The sequence below is a fragment of the Nilaparvata lugens genome, chromosome 7 (genome assembly GCF_014356525.2).
Source record: "Nilaparvata lugens isolate BPH chromosome 7, ASM1435652v1, whole genome shotgun sequence".
Lineage (NCBI taxonomy): Eukaryota > Metazoa > Arthropoda > Insecta > Hemiptera > Delphacidae > Nilaparvata > Nilaparvata lugens.
Genome location: NC_052510.1, coordinates 1,044,542 through 1,063,932, shown reverse-complemented (window position 1 = coordinate 1,063,932; position 19,391 = coordinate 1,044,542). Strand labels below are relative to the sequence as shown.

Here is a 19,391-nt window from a genome sequence, read left to right as displayed (position 1 = left end):
ATACTGTAATAGCTTCAGTGTGTACATTATTGGTAGATCTATAGTTTTAGCCGAAGTTGGAGGTATCTATCCATCTATATATATAAAAGCGAAATGGCACTCAATCACTGACTGACTGACTCACTCACTCACTCACTCGCATAACTAAAAATCTACCGGACCAAAAACGTTCAAATTTGGTAGGTATGTTCAGTTGGCCCTTTAGAGGCGCACTAAGAAATCTTTTGGCAATATTTTAACTCTAAGGGTTGTTTTTAAGGGTTTAAAGTTCGTCTTTTAGCATGTATATTCTTCTTCTCCCAATCTCTTAATTATAATTGAAATTTCCATATCATATGTTACTATAGAACTATAATCTAGTTAGAGTACCTCTTCGAAACAGTTGTTAACTGGCAACTAAATTAATATTTTTGTCAGGTTGGCATTAAGTTGAGTTGACTTTGTTAGGTTGGCACCAAGTTGAAGATCTAAATGAATTTATCGCGGAAAAATTGATTGGGCACTGCTACTTCAATCCTGGGAATATTATATTACTAGCCGTCAGGCTCGCTTCGCTCGCCATATCCGTTTAGCCAGACGTTTAGTCTGGACCCTCGACTGGATTGTTCTAACATATGATAAAAATGCTCAAATGAAAAATGCAGGCGAGCGAAGCGAGCCTGCTGATCTCATTCTTGGACGATCCAGTCGGGGTCCAGGTGGCGGAGCCCCCTGGCTAGACGGATATGGCGAGCGAAGCGAGCCTGGCGGCTAGTCTAAAATATAATAAAGGAAAGAATCAGTTTAAAAACACGTTCGAGATAGGAAATTCACATATGGCGCATCATCAAGTCTGAACTACTGGACTGATTAACTTGAAATTTTGCATATAGATTCTTAATTTACCGTGATGGTTATAGGCCTATTTTAAACTCTTCAAGCTTTCAGTTTGTCAAGTTTTCGATTAGACCCTTGCGGAGCACAGGTTACCTGCTAGTAAAATATTAATACACAGATATACAGTAGTTCTAGTATGACAGTACACAGTTAAAGTTATGCAGTGATACTGATGTGTGTTCACTATTGCAAGAAAAGTTGAAAGTTAATTTGGAAGCTATACATGAATCACTATAGTGTGTCATCTTTAATTACTATAGAGTATAGATTAACTTGTATATGGAAGCTAGATAATATGCATATCTTAAGCTATATATTCACTATTAATGGTAGAGCTATAGCTAAATTTAAATTTATACTATAGTTAGGTCCACGTTATAATGGCAGTGAAGAAATATAGGAGAACAAAGTTGCCAATCCTCTATAGTAGGAGGAACAAACGGTGACTCTCCATGGGCTAAAACATGGTATTTCTAGAAGCTATTCTAGGATATCGTGCTATAGAGAGGTCCACGTTATAATCGCAGTGGAGAAAGATAGGAGAACAACGTAGTCGATCCTCTGTCTTGTCAATGCCTTCTATAGACAATAGTTGATACAGGTTTATTGATGTAATATTAACTGTCCATTCTCGTTTAAAATAATCAATTATATTTTTCAAAAATTTCATGATTTAAATGAAATAATTTGCTAAATAATTACCAATTCTTCATTGTTGACAGACGATCTGGCAACAGAGCAAAGCGCGAAAGAGATAACGATATCCCCTTTGTTGAATGATAGACAAGGATAGCAAAACCATTGGTAATCAAACACTGCCATTATAACGTGGACCTCACTATATATGGAATCTAGCATATATAGGTGAATCTATATCTGTAGTATGAAGTGTATACAACAGGTAGACCTATATAGTTATAGCGGAAGGTATATGCCAGCTATATAGTTACAAGTTCAATGTTAAGTTTGTAGAGAGGCTGTCAAGTTTTGGAGCAAGGTTCACAATGAACAATTATTTAATGTTATTCGGCTGATTTACACAATTGACTAAGCAACTTGTTATAAGCAACTTTCTCGATTTTTCTCCGACTGTTTTGTTTGAAAGAGTCTAAATTTCAAAATCTACTTTATGAAAAATATTCAAGGACTGAAATTTTGTGATGTGAATATATTTTATATATTTTATATATATAAAATATTTATATATTAAATATGTCAATATTCGGTCCTTGAATATTTTTCATAAAGTAGATTTTGAAATTTAGACTCTTTCAAACAAAACAGTCGGAGGAAAATCGACAAGACTTAACCTATTTCGGACTATGTATAACCTATTTTTAAATTTGGGAGAGGAATAGCACAAGGTTACCTTATTTTTTCTCTCCCTATTATTTAGATGAACTTATTGTATGAATCAATAAAGAATGGAGTCTGTAACTCCTTTTTGTAGCTGATCTTGTAATTGTTTGTCGACGTTATCATTTTGAAGAATCCTTCAAGATACTATCTCTTGATTTCTCAACTTTTCTATTGCTTATTTTATTGCTTTTTGTGTACAGTTATTTTACACCGTTTATTAATAGACTGCTAGTCGTTAAATTATGAAAGTTTCAAGTAAATATTAATAATTGCAGTTCGTGATGGAATTCAAAATTGAGTATTTAATGGCCAGAACATATTTAGCGTTTTTCAGGCAGTGTTTTCGGAGTTGGCAGGGCAGGAAGCTCTCCGATTGGCTGATTGGGTTGGCGCCTGAAAAAACGCTTAATATGGTCTGGCCCTAATACCTTTGCAAAACGTTAGAACTATGAAAGTTTCTTTACTCATGGTTTGGAGCTTTTTCTGATTTAATTCTTCAAGCTAGGACAATTTTGAAGAATAATTTTTTGAAAAAGGAGACCACTTGGTAGAGTGGCCATTACTGTCCAAAATTCGCCACATCGTTAAATTTTGAATTTATCCCATTTTCTATCTTCATTCTTCATTGATTCATACAACAAGTACATCATCAAAAATGATAGGGAGAGAATAATAAGGTAACCTTGTGCTATTCCTCTCCCAAATTTAGATAAGGTTACACATAGTCCGAAATAGGTTAAGTATTGTAGTTTTTCACCTCATTCTGAAGTTTTTAGAATTACTTTAATAATAGGAAAAATAGGAGTATAGGAATATTGAAATAGTACTACCGCTCTTAATATGACTATAGAGTCCTATTGATAGATTTCCCGGGCTGGCAAATATTGTTTGGATAGTAGCTCTCATCGAATTTCCATCTAGCTGTTAACCCTGTTGTCAATATTCGCAGTAGCAGAAGTCTTCGGGGTGGTTCACAGGATTTAACTTTGAATTTCTGTTAAATTTTATTTATTGATTTAGATTCAAATCCTCATCAATTTTCATTATTGTAGAGTATTGGAATATTTATACCACTCATCACATCAAGGGCCGGCTTCCGAGCTCGGGCTTTAGCTGAGTTCTAGACTTTGAACAGCTGGAGTCAGAAAATTGGCTTTCCGAAACGGGGCGTAGTCACAGTCCACGTTTGAATTAAATTACGAAAAACTACAAAAAAGATGAAAAAAGATAGTGTAAAGTTTCAGCTATTTTGAATTATTCAGGAATGTTTCATTTCGTCAAGGAAAAACGTTTCCAATTATAGAAATGAGAAAATAAAGATTGTCTTGAAAACTGCGACTACGCCCCGTTTCGGAAAGCCAATTTTTTGACTCCAGCTGTTTAAAGTCTAGAACTTAGCTGAATTCCGAGCTCGGAAACCGACCCTCAATTCCAAAGTTCAAAAATTTGCTACATGTTTATCAACCTATTCTGCTCCAAAAATAACAATCTTTTTCTACCAAAACAGAGTTCACTTTTCAAAAATATGTCAATAATAAGTCAAGGATGAACCTGATGAAAATCGGTGTCAAAATTTTGATAAAATGCTTCCTTGTTCTACAAATAATAAGATTAGGTTTGCTTCTCAATAATATTTGTTACGGTACATGACATTTGTTTCTTCAATGTCCCAACACTACATTATCGAGATCAATTGAATGTCTCTTGAAATATCAATTTACAAAAGGAATCAGTTCGCTTTCAAATCAGATACCAGTCGAGCGTTAAGGAAAAATGAGTATTTATGGAAACTAGGTTGGAGTAGAAGACGAGAGTTTTGAATATTTCGTTTCTAGATAAAGTTCTATTGACCTCCATCTTATATCGGTTTGTTATTTTGTCTTATCTTTGTCTAATTTTGTTTTGTCTTTTCCAATAATCATAATATGATTATGTTGTAGCTGGTGGAATATACAGTACTAATCTTTATGATTATGTAACTAATGATTGTTGGTGTCACAAATGTATATTTAGAACAAATAGACAGGAAATTGAATTGATAGTAGGCCTAATAGGGGATAGTGGAAAATATAATGGGATTCTGTCAGTATATCCCATAGATAATCACCATTGCTTCCCTTGCCAATCAATTGTGACAGTTTAAAGAGAATCTCCCTATAGGAAGAACTTGTAGATCTATAGTGAGGTCCACGTTATAATGGCAGTAGAGAAAGATAGGGGAAAAGCGTTGCCGATCCTCTGTTTTGTCAATGCCTTCTATAGACGGTAGCTGATACAGGTTCATTAATGTAATATTAACTGTTCATCCTCGTTTGAAATAATCAATTGAATTTTATTAAACAATAATTTTATTTTTCAATAATTCCATAATGAATATAAAATATTTTGTTAATATTATTAATTCTACACTGTTAAAAGACGATCTGGCAACAGAGCAAAGCTGGAATGAGATAGCGCTATCAGCTTTGTTGAATGATAGACAAGGATAGTAATACCATTGCTAATCAAACACTGCCATTATAACGTGGACCTCACTATAGGATACAAAGTTCAAACAAAAATACAATAATGTCAATTAATAGCCTGTAATACATTCATCATTTTGCGTCTCAAATGTAGATTGAAGATGACAAATTGTATTGGATGATAGATTTTTTTACTGAGGGTGATGCTCACAGAAGCTCCAGGCTTGTGCCTGAGTGATTAGAATGACTAGATTAAATTTAATTATGTGCCTGAATGTTTAGATTAGAGCTCTTTATTTATGTATGCTACAATGTTATATAATGTTACAATGATTCAGATTCAGATTCAGATTCAGATTCCTTTATTCATGTGTTTAACAAAACATAATTCAACTTACGTTCTAGCGTTAAAAATAAATACCAGTAGCGGTAAAATGACATGGTGAATCATATTAAGCTGATGAGTTCTACAATAATATTGAGCAAGAAAAGTGATGAAAAATGCAAGAGTTAAGGTACTACTGTAATGTTTTCACATGAAACGGTGAAGTTTGGACCTTAAGAAGTCTATTCTCAGAGAGGGTATCAAGGATACCCTCCCCTTCAGCACTTAACCGTAAAAAAAAGTTAAAAATTCAAACGAAATATTATGTCTAAGCGAAAAAAAAATTAAGACTAAAAATATCAATAAGTAAAAACCAAATCATAGAAACGATAAATCATTCAGAGTTAAATCAATTAACAGAGAAAAGTAAATAATAATAAGGATAAAAATAAAGAAAAAGTTAATTCCCAATGATAAGAGATAAGTGGATGGGTGGGTTCCGAACCAACGGGTTATAATTTTCTTAGGGCCGGTTTCCGAGCTCGGGATTTAGCTAAGTTCTAGACTTTAAACAGCTGCAGTCAGAAAATTGGCTTTCCGAAACGGGGCGTAGTCACAGTTTTTATGATAATCTTTATTTTCTCATTTCTATAATTGGAAACGTTTTTCTTTCGCGAAATGAAACATTCCTGATAATTCGAAATAGCTGAGACTTTACATTATTATCTCTTTATTAGAATTTGTGTTCAATGTTATAGTTTATAGAAATTTGATTCAAACGTGGTCTGCTACTACGCCCCGTTTTGGAAAGCCAATTTTCTGATTCTAGCTGTTTAAAGTCTAGAACTTAGCTTAATCCCGAGCTCGGAAACCGGCCCTTGAATGAGTAGTCAAGTTGGACTTACTTAGATCATTAGGAGGTTACTCAAATAAGTTACTCCAGTCCTAAATCTCAAATGAATAGCCTATAACAATTATAAGAAACCTTAAGCTATGAATTGATGATTATTAAAAGGTAACTACGCACTACCAATAATTATTACCTCTAAATTTTACCTTTATTGTCGTCACGACTTGATCTATAAAATCAACTGATTACAGATAAGATATTTAGACCCACTCTCAAAAATATTACGAAATCTAAAAGCTAGATAATGATCTATCTAAAACAACTAGACCAGTCACCAGTTACCTAAATATGACATTGACATAATTCAGAGAGCAAGGTCATAGACTTATAGTATAGCAAACATTTTAGAGAGAGGTGAGTATAATAGTTTTAATCTATTCCAACTACTGTAGCTGTAGTTAGGTTCACTATAGTGAGGCCATGTTATAATGGCAGTGAAGAAGATAGGAGAACAGCGTGCTGATACTTTGCCTTGCCACTGCCTTCTATAGAAGATAGTTGATACTGGTATATCTAATGTGATAACTGTTCATTCTTGTTCAAAATAATAAATTAAATTTTATTCGTCAAGAAAAATAATATACTCTTCAATGATTGAATAATGAACTTTTATAATTGAGAATGAATATTTTCTCAATTATTCATATTTCTACATTGTTAAATAGGGATCTGGCAATGTTACGGAGCTAGAAAACAAAAGCGATATGTGCTTTGTCGAATGATAGACAAGGATAGCAACACCAATGTTAATCAGATACTGCCATTATTTTATTTTATTTTATTTAATCATTAGAATTACACAACTTATAGAAAAGTAGCACAGGCTTATAAGCCCAAAACGGTTCCAATTCTAATTTATACAACAGTCCAAATGTAGCTAGGTTATTATAACGTGGACCTCGCTATATTTTAACAATCATCATTCCTTATGAATAAAAAAATCAAAACAAGTTATTTCTCCTTATTAGCACATATATTTTTCTCGGATCACTCCTTGTTTCGGATGAACATGTTAAACCGTCGGCCCTGGCTACCTAAAAACAATCGTTAGGTCATGCCAGAGGCCCTGAAATTGATCTGGTGCGACCTGAAAACTCTGACACCAGACCTGAGCCTGCCAGGTCACTCGATATTATTATTATCATACCATAGATTATGGATTGGAGATTGAAGTGTTTCTAGATATATTAGGGGGAGTGGTATGTTATAAAATATACAGATTGTATCATATTTGTTGATGTGTTTCCCTTTTATGGCCGGTCCCCAAATTTTCCCGATCTTGCCACATATTGGGACCATTTATAAAATACAGATTGTGAAAGTGTTTTCCCTCTTATGGCCGGCTCTCAAATTTTCCAGTTCTCGCCTCCTATTTCCCAATCCCTGAAATCTGTGAGTCCCTTCCAAATTAGAACCAGTTTGGAGCGAGCATGCATGTCCAACTCAATTCATAACTGGTAAGACACGTTAATTTCGAGTAATTGTTCAATTTGAGCGATTCAGCTTCCGTTGTCTGTGCTTGGAAACAATTAGAACAGTAATTATCGGCGATTTTGTAACAGTCGGAAAGTTGAGAGATTATGTTCTTATTAAGTGACGGAGTGACTCGGATAATTAGGATTTAAAAATCCTAACGTATGAGCACATGAGTAACAATCCCATCCCATGAGAACAATAATAGGTATTATCTTCCTGCTCAAAACCTCAGCAGAGCAGAAGTTTATTTGAGAAAATCATTTTTTAAAAATTAGAAATTTGGAAAATTATTAAATAAAAAATAAAACTTAGGAATATATTAAACTAGCCGTCAGGCTCGCTTCGCTCGCCATATCCGTCTAGCCAGGGGGCTCCGCCCCCTGGACCCCCGACTGGATCGTCCAAGAATGAGTTCGCTTCGCTCGCCTGCATTTTTCATTTGAGCATTTTCATCATAAATGTTAGGACAATCCAGTCGGGGGTCCAGACTAAACGTCTGGCTAAACGGATATGGCGAGCGAAGCGAGCCTGACGGCTAGTAATATAATATTCCCAGGATTGAAGTAGCAGTGCCCAATCAATTTTTCCGCGATAAATGCATTTAAATCTTCAACTTGGTGCCAACCTAACAAATTCAACTCAACTTAATGCCAACCTGACAAAATTATTAATTTAGTTGCCAGTTAACAACTGTTTCGAAGAGGTACTCTATCTAGATTATAGTTCTATAGTAACATATGATATGGAAATTTCAATTATAATTAGGAGATTGGGAGAAGAAGAATATACATGCTAAAAGACGAACTTTAAACCCTTAAAAACAACCCTTAGAGTTAAAATATTGCCAAAAGATTTCTTAGTGCGCCTCTAAAGGGCCAACTGAACATACCTACCAAATTTCAACGTTTTTGGTCCGGTAGATTTTTAGTTATGCGAGTGAGTGAGTGAGTGAGTCAGTCAGTTAGTCAGTCAGTCAGTGAGTGAGTGCCATTTCGCTTTTATATATATAGATTTCCAGAACAGAAAATCATTGGGTTTTATGGAAGCGTTCTAACATTCAAGTGCCAACGTGTGAACACTCTCATAAGAACCAATGATATTATTTTTAGCCGCAGCAGAACAGAAGTCTATTTGAAAACAGGACATCTATACTATAATAAAGGAAAGAACTGTCTTATGTACGTACGGGATAGGAAATTCACGAATGACGCATCATCACGTCTGAACTACTGGACTGATTAACTTAACATTTTGTATATAGATTATTAATTTACCTACCGAGGATGTTACAGGTCTGTTTCAAATTCTTCAAGATTTCAGTAGGTCAAGTTTTCAGATTTTCAAGTTCTTAATTAGTAACCCAGTTACCTGCTGGTTTGAAATAATTATCAAAATAAATGATTAGATGAATGTCAAAAAGACAGGAATAATTCGTGTGGTATCTACTGTTTTAAAAACTAATTCCAATTATATTTACTAGAAATTTGCACTGAACCCATGTATGTAATGGAACCTGATTGTATTCTAAATCCATATTAACCTCTCACCACTTTCAACCTCCGATTAAAATTGATTGTCGTAACTTTGATTTGCATAAGGCTCATAATAAATCAAATATAGGCCTAAGTGCTGCCTTAAGGCTCCAATTTACTGTTACAAGCAGTATAACTGCCTGCTAATTTCCATGTAGAATTGACTGATAGATAATGTTAATAATACTAAACAAACATGTGAATTAAGTGGAGCACTTGTATAATTTTCTATCCATGATATAAGTCGTTATGGCTTCGTACAGGCCTTAATCAATGTGCAGTGTTCTTATAAGGGTTCATAAAACTTATTGCTAATAATGAAACTCAACCTCTTTGAGTTGAGATATTGAGAGACACATAGGATTAAGAAAATACTCATTTATAATCTATACTAGGCCTATAATAAAGGAAAGAACTGGCTAGGACTGGAAAGTACGGGATAAGATAATTTTTATGTTTGACCCATCATCACGTCTGAACTACTGGACTGATTTACTTAAAAATTTGCATATAGATTCTATATTTACCGTGGATGGTTTAAGCCTATTTAGAATTTTTGAAGAATTCAGTAGGTCAAGTTTTTAATAAGACCTTTGGAGCACGAGATACCGAACCCCGCAATATTAATCCCTCTGTTTTCTATCGATTTTCTTTTATTTTATACCTTTTCTTTCCGTTTTCTCCAGCTTTTCTTTGAATTACCTGGTATTCTAGGTGGTTTCCGAACCCCCACAATACTTATTCCCTCTGTTTTCTCCCGATTTTCTCTCATTTTATCCCTATTCTTTCAGTTTTTTCAAGCTTCACTATGAGTCACCTGATATTCTGGGTGGATTCCAAACCCTCACAATATTTATTACATCTGTTTTCTATCGATTTTCTTCCATGCTTTCCCTTTTCTTTCTGTTTTCACCAGCTTTTCTTTGAGTTAACTGATAGTCTAGGTGTATTCCGAACCCCACAATATTTGATCCCTCTGTTTTCTATCGATGTTCTTTCATTTCTCTCCTTTTTTTTACAGCCGGCCATCGCATGCCTGATGTAGGATGCAACGGCAAGGAGATGCTTTACAAAGATGCGGACGTCGAAGACGAGAAGAAAGAGCAGCACAAAAGAGAAGAAGATGACAACAACGAACGAGGAGAGGAGGAGGAGGAAGAAGAAGAAGAGGAGGATGAGGGTCTGACAGCCCTTGTGGCAGTACCCCCTGACGGGGGTTGGGGGTGGGTGGTTGTTTTTGCATCGTTCTTCTGTAACGCTCTAGTGGATGGACTTGTATTTTCGTTTGGCGCGTTTTTGAGTCAGATACCTGAGTCCCTAAACGAGAGCAAAGCGGCTGTTTCGCTGATTGGATCACTGTTGTCTGGATTCTATCTGATTGCTGGTTAGTATTCATTCATTTTAAATAAATTTGAATTGAATTCATGTATTTATAATAATTATAATATGATACAGTAAACATTTATTACAAATTGCTGAGTCAAAAATTGCTAAATCCTACACAAAAATTGAACAGGGAGAAGTATCATTTGACATATCACTGTCTTTCTCTTCTTCTGTGCTTCATCTAATCCTTCTTCCTCTTTTGCTTCTTCTCCTTCCTCTTCCTCCCCCACTTGATCTATTTTTCTTCTTCAGCTAGATTTCTACTTATTCTGTTCGTTCTCTCCTCTTTATTCCTCGCTTCATCTTTCTATAGTGAGGTCCGCGTTATAATGGCAGTAGATAAAGATAGGAGAACAGAGTTGCCGTTTGTCTGCCTTGATTGATTATATTTACACATTGTTAAAAACGGATTTGGCAACGTTGTGGAGCTAGAAAACGATAGTGGTATGTGTTTTGTCGAATGATAAACAAGGATAGCAACACGAAAGTTAATAAAATACTGCCATTATAACGTGGACCTCACTATACCTTGCTCCTCTTCACATTCTACTCCTTCTTCTTTCTACTTCTTTTTAAGCTCCTTCTTCTCTTTCTAATTCAATCTTCTTTTCCACCCCCGTCTTTCTCTCTCCACTCCTTTCCACCTTCTTCTCCTCCTTATCTTTTTCACTTCTTTCTTCTCCTCCTACTTTCTTCTTATTTTTCCACCTATCTCTCCCCCACCTTCTACTCTCCTTCCTCTTTCTCTATTTTCTCTTAGATTGATAAGGACAAAATTGATATAGAATTCAGTGTTGTATTATAGACGTTACCATCTAAAGAGCCTTTTTATGGATAAGAATAAAAATGGGAGAATTATGTTCATAGAATAAGGTAAGAATATCATTTATCAGATAGGAGGATTTTAGAATTTTCTAGTTATAATTGTAGCTCATTTTATACCTGGATATAAAAAAATATCATCTTCTACACCTCCATTATATAATTCCTCTATTCATTTTTCTCAATTTTTATTATATCACCTTATAGTAAATTTCATTTCCTACAAAAAAGTATATATAAAGAATTGTGCTTCAAGGAGTCCTTGAGGAGTTATTGGCGAAAACTAAATAGTAAATCGATAGTAAATTTAATTTCCTACAAAAAAGTATATTTAAAGAATTGAGCTTCAAGGAGTCCTTGAGAAGTTATTGGCGAAAACTGGCTCAAAAAGTAATTAAAGTTGGGATAATCTAATATTTTACCTACCTATTACTTTTTTTAAAATTGACATATCAGCAATATCAGTAGAGAATTTTATTCTCTACAATAATAGTTATTATCAAAATATGTGTAAGAGGAACCGTTCAGGAGTTAAAAGCAAAAATCTAAACAACTATCATTTTTTGTGGTTATAAGCACCTAGAGATTATAAAGATTTTGATGGATGGCAGCCGACAGCCAACCAGATTGAGAATGGGAGCGCCCGCTCTATCTAGCGGGGTAAACTGGAACTAATCTTAGCTCAACACTTTGACAGTCATCCTGTTTTATCAGAATTCTGCCCTTGTAATGAATTTTAACAGGAATTTACAAGGGACGAAAGTTATAGAGAATAAACTGATAAAAAAATATGAGTAGATGAATTTTCTTTTCACATTTAATTAGAGGCATTTTAACAGTAAAAACTAGAGCAATGCTTCCCTGTGCATGAAGTATTTTTAAAATTTTAGTAAATTATAGTTCAACGCTTGGTTTTTGATTGGTATAATAGGATGGAATTAATTCATAATTCAATTATGAACAAAATTTGTCCTCTACCTCTTCTCAATACAATGAGTAATTAAAGAGTTATTTAGTAAAATCTGAACACTCTATACAGTTCAACAAGAGGTAGATTGCTTTTTTACGCTGTTATTTTTGACTATTTATTAATAAAATGAGCTTAATTAGAACCTAATATGATAGATAATGCTATTTACTTCATTTTACATCAATAATAATAATAAACAAAACATTGTTATTTGTAATGAGAAACAAAAATGAATAATTTATGTATTTTGAAATTAATTCAGTAAATTCACAGACTGCATTTGTATGCCATCTAGCGGAAATAGCTTGCGTTTTTGTTAGTAGTTTAAGAGAAATCTGCTAGGCGTCGTGGGCTGTACCAAAATAAACTTTTGATAAAGCAGGAACGGGTTCGCCTGTTTGGTTTCAGCTGGTCTTTGAATAATAAAGTCAGTGCAAATTGGTGGTTGTTTCAAATATTTTTGTCTACAACTTTTGAACGGTAATGTTAATTCGAATTTTTATAAGCACCATTTTTGTAGAAGATAATATTTCTATACGATCATTTTTTTATTTTCATTAAAAGTTTAATATTAAGGTAATTATAAAAACTTGAAAAACAGTAAATCACAAGTTGAGAAACATTTTCATTTGATTTTTATGAAATTCATTTATTCAAATTAATATTAATTATGTTTTCATTTTCAACTCAAATCCAGCCATTCAATCAGTTGATTCATATGAAAAACCACTGAAATATTTATTCAACCTTTTTCCGCTATGGACCTATGGAGCAAAGTATACCGGTAGACTAACCTAAAATTTATAGGACTAAAGATTCATTATACAATAATTATTCTATAAATATTTTTGTTTATTTTTAAGTCAATAAATGTAATAATAATCAACTGTGTTTATGGTAATTCATTAGCACTAAAAGTCACACATTTAATCATTTATTCTTGATTATTTAATTCAATGCAAAGTTTAGTGTTAAGTGTTAAGGTTATGTTGAAAAATTATTCGAATTTTTTTTTGTTTATCAAATCTTGGCTAATAGAAATTTGTTCCAATTCAGTAATCAATGTATTTTCAAATACTCAAATCATGTCATAGAGTTTTTGTGATTAGAATAACATACTAGATTGATGAAACCAAAAATTTGGAAATAGCTCTGGGGGCTCACAGTCTTCATTTTAGCCCAGATCGCCGTATGGAGCATATAGAGGCAAGCATTCCTATTCTATAGTAAAATTATAGAAAAAACATACAGCAATATTAGCGTATGCTTTCTCTGCGATAATACATGATAAATAGGATTATGGTCAAGAGTATTTCACAATAACTTATTACTTTATTCAGATTAGGTCTTCAAAAGTATGCCAGGATGTTGGTTTACTGTTCTGTGTCTATAATACATCTACTAACCTTAACAAAGCTTATAGGATAGTTTGTTCTCCAAAGGTTTGCAAGGATTATGTTTTATATTATAGTCAGGTCCACGTTATAATGGCAGTGTTTGAATAGCAATTATTTATTGCTATCCTTGACTATCATTCAACAAAACGGATAGCGCTATCTCTTTCTCGCTTTGCTCTATTGCCAGATCGTCTTTTAAAAATGTAGAATTAATAAGATATTCTATCTTAATTATGGAATAATTGATAAATATAATTTCTTGCTAAATAAAATAAAATTGATTGTTTTAAACGATGATGAACAGTTAATATTACATTAATGAACCTGTATCAGCTACCGTCTATAGCAGGCATTGACAAGACGGAGTATCGGCAATGTTGATCTCCTATCTTTCTCCACTGCCATTATAACGTGGACCTCACTATAGGATTATGGACAAGAATATTCCAAAACAATATTACTTTATTCAGATTAGGCCTATAGGAAGTTTGGTTTTTGAAAGGTATGCCAGGATGTTATATTATACCATAGATAAACAATAGCAAAAGTAGATATCCCATGGCATAGGGCGTTTATGTTGCAACTTTTACTGTTATCTCAAGCCGATAGCCCACGTAGTTCTTTCCCGTGAAGCTTTATGACGCTGGTAGGCTCTCATATTGTGCCGTTCATACACTCTTACCCGGTCAAAACCGTAAAAATCAACAATAATCGACAGTAATCGACTTGGGATAACAGTAAAAGTTGCGACATAAACGCCCTATACCATGGGATATCTACTTACGCTATTGTTTCTCTATGATTATACTGATCTGTGTCTATAATACATCAACCAACCTTAAAAAAGCTTCAAGGATAGTTGGTTCTTCAAAAGTATGTCAGAATAAAGTTCTATACTACTGTTTTGTATCTATAAAAAAACAAATAACCTTTACAAAGCTTCTGTGTTAGCTTACTTCTATTCATAACCTCTAATTCCAGTCATTTAATAATCTAATTCAATTCATGTTTAATTTGTTCAGGTCCAGTAGCAAGCGCCCTAGCCAACCGCTACGGATTTCGTTCAGTAACCGTTGTCGGCAGTGCTATAGCATGTACAGCTTTCGCCATATCTTCAATTTCAAACAGTGTGGCCTCTCTATGCTTTTGGTATGGACTAGTTGGAGGTAATTATAAAATTCAAAACATTTTCTTACAGATATACGGTGGGCCGTCCACTAGAACCGTTTTTGTCCGAACGCGACCGAACGATCCCCAAACAAAGAAAGGAATAGATTCTCGCCCATTGCAACAGGTTCATGCGGCTGTCTCCGGCCGGTCAATTCTTCGATCCGAATGGAATGGGATTTTCCGGCCGAACTAACTAGTCGAACTGAGACAACAACTAGTGTTCCCAACTTGTTTGTTTTTGTTTTTTGAAGTTGTTCTGTTTAGTAAAGTTGTCCATTGTCCATTGTCTATGGACAATGAAAAGTTGATAAGTTTGGTTCAAGAGCATGTTCCACACAACTTTCCTTGCCGTTATGAAAATTGATCATCTGACGCGAAACTCAAGTCTACTATTCAAAGATCTGAGCCAGCTGGTGACAGGACAATAACGCTGGAGACACACGAGGTCTGCTATCTCTTCATAGTGAATGATTTAATAGAATCTAACAGTTTGCAATTGAATAATCAAATTTTCTCGAATTCCGAGTTCATTTTCAATTTTTGGTGAAAATGTAACCGAACATTAATTGTAGAGATTTCCATGCTGAATCTTTCCCACTTGAAATTTTCTGTTTAAATTGTATCTAGAGCCTGATAATTGGGAATCTAAAATCGAACGTTGCATAGATGGGGCGGAGCTCCTGGAATTTTTACAGATATGGGTCTTGTGGCAGTTGATAGAGCTTATCAATGACTATATTTGGTATAAATTTGATCAAAATCGTTGGAGCCGTTTCTGAGAAAATCGCGAAAAGCCCAGTTTTTGACAAAATTTTTGCCAATTTTAGCCGCCATCTTGTATTGCATTTGATTGATATCGCTCGTGTCGGATCCTTATATTGTAAGGACCTTAAGTTTTGAATTTCAAGTTATTCCGTTAATTGTGAGATGAGATATCGTGTACACAGACACACACACACACATACACACACACACACACACACATACACACACACACACACACACACACACACACACACCACACACACACACACAACACACACACACACACACACACACCACACACACACACACACCACACACACACACACACACACACACACACACACACATATACAGACCAATACCTAAAAACCCACTTTTTCGGACTCATGGGACCTTGAAACGTATAGCAATTTGGAAATTGGGGTACCGTAATTACTTAATACTTTCTATACATACCGAAAATACTTTCTTTACCTATGGTAATAGGGCAAGGAAAGTAAAAAATGTGGGAAACCACATAATTATATTTTACACTAGCCGTCAGGCTCGCTTCGCTCGCCATATCCGTCAATCTAGTCGGGGGTCCAGACTAAACGTCTGGCTAAACGGATATGGCGAGCGAAGCGAGCCTGACGGCTAGTAATATAATATTCCCAGGATTGAAGTAGCAGTACCCAATCAATTTTTCAGCGATGACTGCATTTAAATCTTCAACTTGGTGCCAACCTAACAAAGTCAACTCAACTTAATGCCAACCTGACAAAATTATTAATTTAGTTGCCAGTTAACAACTGTTTCGAAGAGGTACTCTATCTAGATTATAGTTCTATAGTAACATATGATATGGAAATTTCAATTATAATTAAGAGATTGGGAGAAGAAGAATATACATGCTAAAAGACGAACTTTAAACCCTTAAAAACAACCCTTAGAGTTAAAATATTGCCAAAAGATTTCTTAGTGCGCCTCTAAAGGGCCAACTGAACATACCTACCAAATTTGAACGTTTTTGGTCCGGTAGATTTTCAGTTATGCGAGTGAGTGAGTGAGTGAGTGCCATTTCGCTTTTATATATATAGACTTGAACACTTGTCAGCTGATTGATTATGAATAATTCTATAGTCTGATTAAACCTATCTTCAGAGTAGATGATATAAATAGTAATATCGGAGTATGGATGAAATTCCTTTTCCTTTCATATTAACCTTGAAATGCAAAATTTCAAAAAACCTTTTGTATTCATCGATGCGCAGATAAAAAAGGAATAATCCTGTCAAATATCATAGAATTGTATCAACGCGTTTAGCCGTAAATGCGTTACATACAGACAGACAAAAGGAAATACGAGTTAAAACTTAGACCTCACTGCATTCGTTCATTAATACTAGTAGTTCTGTGAACAGTAGACCTCACGCAATATTCTCATCCACAAGTTCCTGATTGACACTGACCTTATGGAAATACAACAATAGACTGGCTTCTCCACACATCTGTGTAATCACTTGTCAGCTGATTTATGATGAATAATTCTATAGTCTGATTTTTACTCTAATATTGGCGTATGGAGGAGGCTCCTTTTTCCTTTTATATTATCCTTGAAATGCAAATTTTCCAAAAACCTTGTATATACGTCGACGCGCAATTAAAAAAGGAACATACCTGTCAAATTTCATGAAAATCTATTACCACGTTTCGCCGTAAATGCGCAACATATAAACATTCAAACATTTAAACATTTAGAGAAATGCCAAACCGTCGACTTGAATCTTAGACCTCACTTCGCTCGGTCAATCAACATATTACCATATATACATGTATAAAAAGTGTTAACTGAACCTCCCCCATTAAAACATAACTGAACATACTCTTTTAGGTTATTTAGAAAAATTGAAATCCACCCAATCTGAGATCCTCACCCTGTCGTGGTCGATCTACGCTCAAACGAAAACCCAGCTTTTATTTCCATCTCAGTTTTGAATTGTTTATTTGTGTAATATTGCAGGTCTAGGATTCGGCCTAATCTACGTGCCGGCAGTGATCTCAGTGGGCTTCTACTTCGAGCGATGGCGAGCCCTGGCTACTGGAATAGCCATGTGTGGATCTGGCATAGGCACCTTTGTGTTGGCACCCTTCACCACATATCTGCTGCAGGAGATTGGCTGGCGGGGGACTATGCTCATACAGGCTGGTAAGACTAGAGTCTTAATTCATTACTGGGCATATTCAGCTTAGGTAGATAGATAGATAGACTAGATGGCACGTTGGAGTTAGACAGATCGCGTGGCACGTTGGAGTAAATCATAACGCGCCGGTCCAATAATCAAGAGAACCCGAGTTCAAATCTCGACCGGGGCCAAAATTTTTTGACCACAGCACAATCACATAGATACGGCCACCCCGTCGTTCGGAGGAGACGATAAGTCGTCGGTCCCGCCTACCTAAAAAGTAGTCGTCATCTCTCATCATCATCCCTCTCACTCAATACCCACGCACAAGCCTAAGAGCTTATGTGGGCATCACCCTCAGTATTATTATTAGATAATTTAGCAGCCACTGACCTCCAGCAGCCTCTAGGTAATCAAAAGACTTGTTATTCAACCCAAAAAATACCCTAGTGATTCAGTGAACATAGAGTATCATCCTTCCTGAGAGATCGATGGACTCAGAAGTGTGCTTAAGCCTAGTTTCCATTCTATAGTGAGGTCAACGTTATAATGGCAGTGGAGAAAGATAGGACAACAACGTTGCCGATCCTCTGTCTTGTTAATGCCTTCTATGACGGTAGCTGATACCGGTTTATTCATGTAATATTAACTGTTTATTCTCGTTTAAAATAATGAATTATATTTTATTAAGCAGGAAATTATATTTTTCAATAATCTCAATGAATTTTCATAATAAGGATGAAATATATTGTTAATTAATTATTAATTCTACATTGTTAAAAGACGTTCTGGCAACAGGGCAAAGTGAGAAAGAGATGACGCTATCTATCTCGTATTTTTTTGTCGATACCGGTACACTATTATTAATTGATACAATTAACTTGTTGAACAATGTGTTAATAAAGAATTTGATCTGATTTGACAGGTCTAATTCTGAACTGCGCGATATTCGGCCTGCTATTCCGGCCCCTGAAGCCTCGACGCGTGCCGCTCACCGATGACGTCACTCGATCAGCTGATGACCAGCAGACGACAAATGACCTTGAACAGACGACAGATGACCTTGAACAGGGCGCAGTGCCTCTGCTCATGCGCATCAAAATGGCGCGCCAACTGCAGCAGGCTCGCCAACGCAACGACTCAACAGCCAGCAGCTGTTGTTTGGAACACGAGCTGTTTGTCAGTGATGCCAACGCTCACAACCGAATGCTCAACAACAACTCTGTTTATCCTACTATCAAACAGGTGAGTGGTGCGGAGGACACCTATAGTGAGGTCCAAGCTATAATGATAGTGGAGAAAAATAGGAGAACAACGTTGTCGATCCTCTGTCTAGTCAATGCCTTCTATAGACGGTAGCTGATACAGGTTTATTGATGTAATATCAACTGATCATTCTCGTTTAAAATAATCAATTATACAGAGTGATACAGAATAACGGGAACTTTTAAAAACGCCATAAAACATTAGTGGGAAGGGCAAAAATGATTTTATTCAATCTAATGTAAAGTTCAAGACTTACCATTTGAGAATTATTAATAACATCTATCACTTTTTGACAATTACTTCTTTAAGATGGCTTCCTCCTGAACGAATACACTCTTGAAATCTGTGTTGACGATTCCTCATTGATCGCTGCAATATCCGCGTTTCCTGGTCCCATGATCTTTCCACCTGCGATGTTCTGTTTGTGGAGCTATCTCAAATCAAACGTTTCCACAACTTGACCAATAACTGTGGTTGAATCATAACAGACAATTCAAAATGAAATTA

General features: G+C 35.2%; 1 protein-coding gene across 2 annotated transcripts in view; it reads left to right on the top strand.

Annotated features, from left to right (window-relative positions):
• Positions 1 to 1,637: 1,637 nt before the first annotated feature.
• LOC111048800 (monocarboxylate transporter 2) overlaps positions 1,638 to 19,391 on the top strand; it is a 48,575-nt gene continuing 30,821 nt past the window's right edge. For both annotated transcript variants that reach the window (XM_039433411.1, XM_039433412.1), the window contains exons 1-5: positions 1,638 to 1,680; positions 9,965 to 10,327; positions 14,541 to 14,684; positions 17,456 to 17,641; positions 18,544 to 18,863. In XM_039433411.1, coding sequence (XP_039289345.1) covers positions 1,653 to 1,680; positions 9,965 to 10,327; positions 14,541 to 14,684; positions 17,456 to 17,641; positions 18,544 to 18,863 — 1,041 coding nt within the window. In that variant the 5' untranslated portion in view covers positions 1,638 to 1,652. The remainder of the gene's footprint in view (positions 1,681 to 9,964; positions 10,328 to 14,540; positions 14,685 to 17,455; positions 17,642 to 18,543; positions 18,864 to 19,391) is intronic.